Source organism: Haliotis rufescens, unplaced genomic scaffold (assembly GCF_023055435.1).
Source record: "Haliotis rufescens isolate VD_foot unplaced genomic scaffold, xgHalRufe1.0.p SCAF_5, whole genome shotgun sequence".
Lineage (NCBI taxonomy): Eukaryota > Metazoa > Mollusca > Gastropoda > Lepetellida > Haliotidae > Haliotis > Haliotis rufescens.
This window is the reverse complement of record NW_025964223.1, coordinates 20,877,510-20,887,917: the sequence shown is the minus strand read 5'-3', so window position 1 is coordinate 20,887,917 and position 10,408 is coordinate 20,877,510. Positions and strand designations below refer to the sequence as shown.

Genomic DNA, 10,408 nt, shown 5'->3' with positions numbered 1-10,408 from the left:
GCGCTAAGATTGCTTTGAGGAACGGGGCACAGCAAAGTCCCTCATCCCTGATTATCCCTGGGTTGTCTAACAGCTACTGTTTACTTGTTTTTAGAAATTAGACGAAGCGGGTTGATGAATAAATTAGATCCCTCCAAGCTGGGATCTAACTTTTAAAATTTGACAGTGAGTTAGATCCCTAACCTCGCAGCCCGCAGGGTCTAACTGTCAAATTTTAAAAGTTTGATCCCGGCTTGGAGGGATCTAATTTATTAGCACGTGAAATGTTACTTGCCCATGTTGATGGGCCTATTATGGGCCTATTATGAGCAAATAAAGCCCTCATCAAGATAATAGTAATTTCTTTTCTGTCTGTTCGTTTCGTTGAACGAAAAGCTTCAAAATCACAAGTACTGTACAAATATTAGAATGCATAGAGTAACATACTGTACAAAAATTGCATAATACACATTTCGCTGTTCATAAAGGGATAAGCAATTGGTACTGATGTAAGTAAAGTAAGGCTACATTCGTTAGCCTTCCGTGCGGACTTCGCGGGTTCGAATCCCGCTGGCAACAAACGTTTTTCATGAAATTGTTCTATCATCAAATGATAGGGGAAAAAGAAGTTCCGTCATTGCCAACAGGTGTTTAACTAACAATTCAGTTAGTTAGACCACGGTCAAAGACAAAGGAGCCATGGTTTTAACCCTATTAGTTGCTGCGGTAGGTGCAGGCAATGTTTTTTCACATGTCACAATATCAGGTGACACCGGTGTTTCGTACGCGATAAGCGGTCGTGGTCGTTCATTACAATCGGAACATGTGCAAGTACTGATAAATATATCTACAATACAGTTGAACAAAGTCAGGGTGACAGAGGTGTCGATCTCATCCCAGAATTCTGTTTGACCTAAGACCAAAATGTTCGGATTAATGGATCAGTCTGAAGTGACCGTCCTATTCGGGAAACAGGACACAGGTCTTCTCATTCTTGACCAACTCGTGTTATTCCGGGACAAGCCGAAAAGCGACTCATGCCCCCTCTCGTGGCCATTTTTTGCAACCGGGTTCCGTCTTAGCGCAAACGGGCACACCTAAAACAATTGTCAACTCGTTGCGCAATGGTTCACATATATTTCCCCATATATCATTTATATTTCAGATGCAATTAAAAGCACATCAGGACATGCCTAATTATACAGTATGATTGAACACATTTAACTGTGTCTTGGGTATATTTTTAGATGCAAGACATATGTAAAAATAGAAATTATTTCTGAGGGATTCTTCGACAAAGAACTTGAAATCATACGCGCATTCTGATTGGTTTGTCGTTTTTTCGCACATAACATTCATCGATAGGGGGACGAGTCTTCTTGCAGGTTACGGATAGGGGCGAGCGGTGCCGAATGAGGTCTTCTATTTTTATCACAATGCGTTAGCGGACGAGGATGACGTGTACGGGGAGTTACTTCCCTTAGACTAGAGCCGTGGCATGACTTCTTCAGGTCAATGACGATATTTTATAAGTAGAGATTGTCGCAGAGCATCAATTATTCCCCGTCATACAATGTCATGGGCGGATACAGCTTTTTTTAAAAGGGAGAGGGGGGGGGGGGGGGGGGGGGGGCGGGGGATGTGTGTGTGGGTGTGTGCACAATTAAGATCTATTTAATGTCTTTGGTGGTAATTTATACAGAAATAAAGATTTTTTTCGAAATAAAAGGGGGGGGGGGCGCACCCCCGCGCACCCCCGCGCACCCCTCTGTATCCGCCCATGAATGTCATATGCAGAGGAAGGAAGTGTAAGCAATGGGAATAGAGGATTGGTGTAAAGTTCAAATTGGGCGTTGTTAATGTAGTTATCATTTGGAAAAAAACAGTGTTTTTAAATGGTCAGCACATGGACAACCAAGGGAAAAGAAACACAGAACTAGGCCTGTCAGGCAGAACTTCGTATATACCGACTATCAGTACAAATAATATAAACAATAATTGATTACAAGTCCTATATAAATAACACAAATAAATGTAATGAATCCACTGTAAATAAACTTCAGTCCACATGTAAGAAATATGTTCACGCATTCATTCAGGGATTCCTGTTTATCCATTCCTGTTTATCCAGCAGCAAATTAGGAACATATAGGTTGGTCAAGTCATCTGCAAATATTGCGAATTATCTGACATTTTGTAAAAACAAAGCTCATAAGTCACATTTCTCCAAACTTCGATTAAGTAATCACAAACTAAAAATTGAAACTGGGTGATATATACAAAACACCAACCCCATTGGGGTGGGTGAGTGAGTATGGTTTTACGCCGCTTTTAGCAATATTCCAGCAATATCACGGCGGGGGACACCACTACCTCATTGGAACAACGTCGCTGATGTCCTAGAAGATGAGCAACATTATGTACTGTGTTGTATAAGATCTAGATACAACCAAGAAAGAGAATCACAAATAATCCTGTCATGATCAAGAATAAGGTACGCTCTGTTAAAAGGAAACATTCTTTATAATTTTAACGAAAGTTATCCAGAAGCAATTTCCAAGATGTGTTATCATATCAACAATTATAAACAAATTCCTTGTATGTACAACATTACCATAGTTTTGCTCAATTCTCATATTGTTTCGATATTATTATAATACATTTGTTTTAAAATAAAATTGTTATAATGTACCTCCTTTGAATTTTGAATTTACCTATTGTGAATATATTTATAGTTTTTGATAGTGTAATATTATGTTGTTTGTTTGTTTGTTGTTTATCGCGGCACTCAGCAGTAATGCAGCTATATATGTTCGTTATAACTGTAGTTTTCAGTATTTCGAAATATGCGTTGTGACATAGGGTTGTACAACAATTGCCAAAGTGTGGTTTGTTTGTTTTTTTAAAACGCCGCACTCAGCAATATTCTAGCTATATGACGGCGGTCTGTAAATAATCGAGTCTGGACCAGACAATCCAGTGACTGACACCACGAGCATCGAGCAACGCAGTTGGGATTGATGACATGCATCAACCATGTCAGCGAGCCTATCCACCCAATCCCGATTATCTCCTCTTACAACAATCCTATTCGCCTTCTACGGCAAGCACGGGTTGCTGGAGACCTATTCTAACCCGGATCTTCACGGGTCACCACGGCTTAATCAAACGTATGCATTGTCAGGCATTATCATGGGTAACACTTTTCAACGGGTGACAATGTCACGAAACACCGGTTTCACTATCACTATTCCCGGTGTATTTCACCACGACCACATGACCGTGTGAATTAGTGGGGAGAGGATGTTTTGACGGAGACTTCCACTGAGTGTATTTCCACTTTACAATGTTTTATAAATAAGCGATCACAATCAAAATTCCAACAGATGATCGACAATGAGAAGATCTGCATCTCATCAGGTACGTTAAAGATGTGCTTACTTGTGTGACGAATGACATGTATCGACACTACTTGAAGTCGGTAGTTGCCGGAATATGCACCGACCTATTTTGGAATCGTAATGAGAGAAAAACGGTTTTTCTCAAACAAGTTGTAGTTTCTAGCTGTCTTTTTCAAATGGATAAATTTAAAAGGACATGAGCAGGTATGTTTTTTGGTTGTATTGTGCGCAATTAATAAAGTCCCAAATATATATTATTAAAACAATTGCGATGGACCCGTGAAGATCCGGGGTAGAATAGGTCTTCAGCAACCCATGCTTGCCGTAAAAGGCGTCTATGCTTGTCGTAAGAGGCGACTAACGGGATCGGGTGGTCAGGCTCGCTGATTTGGTTGATACAAGTTATCGATCCTAATATCGTGGAACGATGCTCATGATATCAATCACTGGGTTGTCTGGTCCAGACTCGATTATTTACAGACCGCCGTCATATAGCTGGAATATTGCTGAGTGCAACGTTAAACAACAAACCAACCAACCATCCAATATAAAGGGGAGCTCAAAATGATAAAGAAATAATTAGGAGATAACGCGTTCAGTTTTTAATTAAGATTAGACCTATTATAATTTCCTTATTTAAAAACACAGAATGTTTATCCCCATTCTACCATGACAACTGTATTAACCATTTTAGTTGAGACTCTTTCACAGCTCCGGTGTCAGTACGTGATGAGGCCTTGCATTCCTATCTCAAGTGGTTTCGTCCGCCAAACGAAAATAGTGCATTACCGTAAAATATGTATAGTTGCCCACTGAAAATCAGAGACCTGTATAATGTGATTATATATCTCGGATTGATTTTAATTAACCTTTCAGAATCGAGTATATACTCAAGTCATTGTAGAATGGGTAATGAAATGTGTACACTCACATGTGTGTCATACTGATTTTACGAAACTCGTGTAAGAATTCATGTATCACCCTCGCTCGGTTATGACACACATGCTCGTACAATAATCTCTCTTTATATGAATACAGTAAACTACGGTTATAACGAACTCAAAGGGACTACTATTTTTAGTTCGTTATAACCGTAATTCGTTATAAGCATATATACAGCATAACTACAGCAAATAGTCGGGACTAAAAAGTTAGTTCGTTATATCCGCCAGTTCGTTATAAGCGTGTTCGTTATAACCGTAGTTAACTGTATCAGGTTTCTGAAGATCAAGTTGAAACGACTGTATGAAAACTCCTAACATGATATAATCTGTCGGTATACCAGTGTGTTTCGATGTGGTATTTTAGGTAAGGGTTTTCAAACTATCAATGATTATTACTAAACATCTGCGTTTAACCAGTCACACATTACCGGTCGGTTGTGTCGGGCATGTTATGTACTCACCCCTGCCGAAACATTTCATATAATGAGTTGTTTCTGTTGCGCAGCTGAAATACATTACGTCGCAATTTTACATGACCGTCTATAACACCACAGTCCTGTTTGGTAAGGTAGTTGACATACATCACTGTTTGGTCCAATTTGTGTTTTCATTTTGTTGATAAAGGATCTCAGATGCCCGGAGGAAAATGCATCTGCCCTGTCTCGGTTCTTCTTCCTCTGGGTTGGAAGGTAGGTTTTGGTGTGTTTTCTTGTTTGTTAGTTTAATGACCCACATTGTAAAAAATGTGTTTAGAAAGTAAACACATACAAGGCATATTTAGATCTAAACATGTTTAGAAATGTGTTTGAATCCTAAACGTAATACACATTTGGTGTGTATTTAAACATGTAGGCCTAAACACATGAAATGAGCTATCGTCTCACAGCCTAAACAACACCGTTATCTAAACATGTTTAGAATTTAAACATGTTGAAATACAATTCACATTGATAGGCAATAAGTTAAATATTGATATGATGTATAATATACATTAAAATTAGGTTTGCAAATCGGATTCACAGGCACTAGCATAATACATGTGTCACCAGGACTTCCAACGAACTTGGTACAATATTATCATAAAAATGTACAAATAAATCAAGCTATGCTAATGATGACTAGGACAATTGACATTTGTGACGTCAGCAGTCTCCGTAGCACATGTGATAGCGTGAAGGACTACAAATCACCAGGATGCAGGTTCGTATCCCGCCCAGGTTTAAAAGTTGTGTTCATAAACTGTTGTTGTATGGCAAATAGTATTTATCTCATACAGGAAACTGAAGCTGACAATGGAAGTTTATCTGATAACTATGATAGACCTTCAGTGTCCCCATTAAAGGCTAAAAAAACATAGAAAGCACCTTTTTTAATTACCCACAACGAATTTAAAGGGGGGTGTAGGACATTTAGACTCTAAACGTGTTTAGCTGTCAAACACAACCCTCAGCATGTTTAAACCTAAACCTGTCAAAATAATGGGACAAGGAACGTGTTAAGATTTGTGTTTAGGATCTAACCACATTTATCACAGTGCACCCAGTAATATTCCAGCTATTTCATGGCGGTTTGTGTAAATGTGAAACAAATAAACAAGGTTTAACACTATGAGCATCGATCCGACCAATTTATTTTGAAGTAACAACATCCACCTCCAGAATGTATTGTTTACTTATGTCACTATACCTTCTTTCCCAAAGAAATACTAGAAAAAAAACCTTACCTCATATTTTAACCAAAGCAGTAAAATCAAAACACGCGTGTCCTCAATAGATTTGTAGGTTCTGAAGCTGTAACATAAACTATTCGAATAGACTGACAACTAGGGTGTCTTATGTAGATACGCTTGTGTTATATTTCCATCACAGCTTGATTAAAAAGGCCAACGAAAAGCCCCTGGCGGAACATGACATATGGGATCTGAACGTCAGGGACAAGACGCATACTGTGTCCCCAGTCTTCGACAGTGCGTGGAAGAGGAACTCCCCCAGCAGCTACATCAGGTACAGCCAACGTCCTCCTGTCAACTTGAGATCATGATTATTGACTGGGTCTAAGTATCATTTTAAAATCTGATTCTGACGTATTTGAGCGAGTCTATGTGGCGTTAAACGACCAATGAAACAAACGAAACGATCACCGTCCGCAGCCTGGTGATGCTTCCTTCTCTGTATCAGTGGAAGGTCTTTTTAAGAATCACTAAAGGATCTTTATTTCATACATCGTTTTATCTGGTGGTTTGTTATGCAACCATTTTGTTTGTACTTTCATTCAACCAGTGGGGGCACGGGTGGCCCAGTCGTCTAAGGCGCCGCGATTCGCTGTGCGGTGTTGCGACCCTTGGGCACGCCAGAAACCTATGATTGTGGGTTCGAATTCCGGTTCGCTCCGATTATGTTTCTAGGTTTGTCAGCACCATACCCGTGCTTGTGGGTTTCACCGAAGTGGTTAACGTCTTAGACCTGCATCACTTCGGGCTTTCCTCCCACATTAAGCTGATACGCCGCGATATAACTGGAATACTGTTAAAAGCGCGTTAAACCCAACTCACTCACTCATTCAACCACTCTGTAAGACACTTACTTATTGAAGGGCAAGTAAAGTGAGAAAAAACATGATTGCTATTTTGTTATGTCAACTTTCCAAGATACATTAAGTCAGTTTCCGAGAATGATAAATTCATAATATAAGTAGGAAGTATTTAAATGTCCCAGTGAAAGTGCTGAAATCACACGCTCCGTAAACAGCTTCCAAAACAAACCTGTTTCTTGCATTCATTGTTGAATGTGTGAAACGACCCTCGATTTTGACATTTTGAATAATTATTATAACAATTAACAATCGATAACTGGCATTTTATAACGATCATCCTGTTTGGGTGATAAACATCAGCTGCCCACAGCCTTATTCCACACAATAAATGACTGTCACGGATTTATCCCCCGATGGCATCTTCAGCGTTGTCATAAAGTTGGCATATGTTGCATGGTAATCAATTGGATGAACAGACAGAAAAAAGATTTAATGTATTAAAAACATCCGAGGCAGAAGCAGCAGACTGGGCGTTGGCCCGATCGTCATGATCGTTGAAATTGCGCAATGCGTCAAACACCGGGTACCCGTTTTAACCCCAGTAAGGGGAATCCCCTGAGTGGCGGATTTTCGTTTCGGAACGATTTTGCTTGTCTTTTTTTATCGTCTGTTATACGCTTTTTTGCTTTTTTAAATCTTTTTTGGGTCAAGCATTTGTGAATAAATATGCCCTAAACTATTAAAATCTTCAAACTATTAAAGTTGCTAAGTGACCTTATTTGCCCTTTAAGGCAGCGATTGTTCAAGTGAGTGAGTGAGTTGGGTTTAACGCCGCTTTTAACAGTATTCCAGTTATATCACGGCGTATCAGCTTAATGTGGGAGGAAAGCCCGAAAGTGATGCAGGTCTCGGACCGTTTACCACTTCGGTGAAACCCACGAGCACGGGTATGGTGCTGACAAACCTAGAAACATAATCGGGGCGAACCGGGATTCGAACCCACAATCATAGGTTTCTTGCGTGCCCAAGGGACGCAACTCTGCACAGCGAATCGCGGCGCCTTAGACGACTGGGCCACCCGTGTCCCCCTGTTCAAGTGTTAAATAATATGTTCACAAATGTGCTTCAGAAGTGACTCCAATCACGATGTCAAGTCGACCAAATCTACTCGCACTCCGTCGGGTGCAAGTGTTCGACAAAGAAATATCACAGGGATACCGCAAAGTGAAAGCGATGCCAACAAGGGTACATATACCATTAATTCAAGTCAATCTCAGCCGCCTCCTCTCAACACAAAGCCATCGCAGAGCCATGGAGAAGAAGGACATGGAGAAGAAGGACATGGAGAAGAAGGTCATGGTGGTGCCAGAAGGCCTTCTCTTCTTGCTGCCATCTTGAAGTCATTCTCGCAAGAACTTCTCCTGTCAGTTGGGTTGAAACTGGTGAAGTTTGTTTCCTTGTGGATATCAAGTCCTTTCTTACTTGGGTAGGAAATGTCTCAATCATATGACTCAAACACCTACATTTATTGCAGTGGTGTCTAACTAAAGGTAGTGTGGTGCAATTGATGTTAAATGCATGAAATTTGAAGACAGGAAATCTTGACTATTCACTGTGCATGGGTAGTCTTCCTGATCAGAAGCTTATCCCTAGAACACTGCTGCATAAGGCATGGCATTCGGAGTATCACATGCATTATACTAGTATATTGCGTTTGACTGATACTGACATTCTATCAATTTGAAATAGCATTGCGTGGTAAGGAATGGATGCATGGAAATTTGATTCGAACGTTTAATTTCTCAGACGTGAGTTTACGTGGAGTTTAACGTCGCGTTCAAGATTATTGCACTTATATAGCAACGTGTGTGGGCGTCTGTGTGTGTGGGTGGCTGATTGCTCTAGTCCGGACTGATGTCGATTTTATAGTCCTAGCCCAATGAGATACCATGCCGCAGTTTAACGTGAATACCCAACTAAGACACAGTATACTGATTCCGAGCCGACCAGTCCTTGTTTTACCCAAAGGTTAGGACAGGTTTGAATGTCCTTTAATGCCACGCAAACACTTCGTGTTATTTGTGTATCCAATGACGGTTTATGCTTTGAGTCTGTTATGTGTTTTTGTCATATGGGTTCTTCTGTTTTGAGAAATAACATATTTCCCTATCCATTATATCCAGACTCCTGATAGACGTCACAGCTGACACGCACACTAGCGTCTGGGAGGGCGTTGCCTTGTCCGTCACCATGGTTACAGTCATGATGATAGGGAGTATTATTGATGAACAGTCGTCCTATTTGAGACAGAGGAACAACATGCATATAGAATCAGCTTTAAAAAATGCAATTTTCAGAAAGGTACGTTACATTCTTGCCTCTCGTTTTCATACAAAATTATGAAAAGAAAGCACTAACGGTTTTAACTATGGTGTTCTTTACCGGGTATTAAAATGATGCGGACGTTATTTAAGTTGAGGCCCCGTGAAGATCCGGGGTAGAATAGGTCTTCAGCAACCCATGCTTGCCGTAAAAGGCGACTATGCTTGTCGTAAAAGGCGACTAACGGGATCGGGTGGTCAGGCTCGCTGACTTGGTTGATGCATGTCATCGATCCCAATTGCGTGGATTGATGTTCATGATGTAAATTACTGGATTGTCTGGTCCAGACTCGATCATTTACAGACCGCCGTCATATAGCTGGAATATTGCTGAGTGCGGCGTAAAACAACAAACCAAACCAAAACCAAAATATTTAAGTTGAGAAACATTCCTGATGATCATACTGTACGTTGCTGATACCGAAATCCCCTGTCGTTGATAAGCCCCGACACTGATAAATGATATGTCAGCATCATATCCGTTCTCTTGGCTTTCATGGCCAGCATTTGCATGATTAATTCCCAGCGGCTTCATCTTCCCGAGGCAAGGGCGTTAAATGACTATAAAAGTCCAGATTCCACCCTTGCGTTATTTGGCTGGACTAGCGAGTCGATGCATAGTCCAATCAAAACACTAGATTTAACATGTATTTTAACATGCAGATTTCGGTCGACTGCATGATTTGCAAAGCAGGTGTTACGCCAACTTGACGTCGACAGATATTTTGCAAAACTTTTCGTGATTTTAATGAAGAGGCTCAAGTGATTTAGTGCACTTCGCGAGGTAAGACCAGTTTTATTACAATAAAGATCTTGATTAAGAATCAGATCGTCTTGACTTGGCGCCGCCATTTTGTTTGAAGCAAATGCAAGTGATATGAGAAGTTGAATCTTGTCAATGGGAGGGACATAGAAGGGTATAACTCGTAATAGCCACGGGTGGCGCGACGATCGAGCCTGGAAATTCAAGCCTAGTTCGGCAAGGGTGGAAACTGGTCTTTTTTAGTCAGTTAACTCCCTTGCCTCGGGAAGATGCTACAGTCTATGCCAGTCGTAAGAGGCAACTTAATGGATATCGGTTGGCCAAGCTCGGCGACTTGGTTGATGGTGTGTAATTGTACCCCTACCACGGGGTTCTTTGCTCATCAGTCACTGGATTGTCTGGTCCAGA

At 40.7% G+C, this 10,408-nt stretch overlaps 1 protein-coding gene across 2 annotated transcripts in view; it reads left to right on the top strand.

Moving 5' to 3' along the window:
- The first annotated feature begins 3,227 nt into the window (after positions 1-3,227).
- LOC124122995 (multidrug resistance-associated protein 1-like) overlaps positions 3,228-10,408 on the top strand; it is a 29,783-nt gene continuing 22,602 nt past the window's right edge. For both annotated transcript variants that reach the window (XM_046486219.2, XM_046486220.2), the window contains exons 1-5: positions 3,228-3,399; positions 4,949-5,013; positions 6,193-6,327; positions 7,986-8,342; positions 9,040-9,217. In XM_046486219.2, coding sequence (XP_046342175.2) covers positions 3,376-3,399; positions 4,949-5,013; positions 6,193-6,327; positions 7,986-8,342; positions 9,040-9,217 — 759 coding nt within the window. In that variant the 5' untranslated portion in view covers positions 3,228-3,375. The remainder of the gene's footprint in view (positions 3,400-4,948; positions 5,014-6,192; positions 6,328-7,985; positions 8,343-9,039; positions 9,218-10,408) is intronic.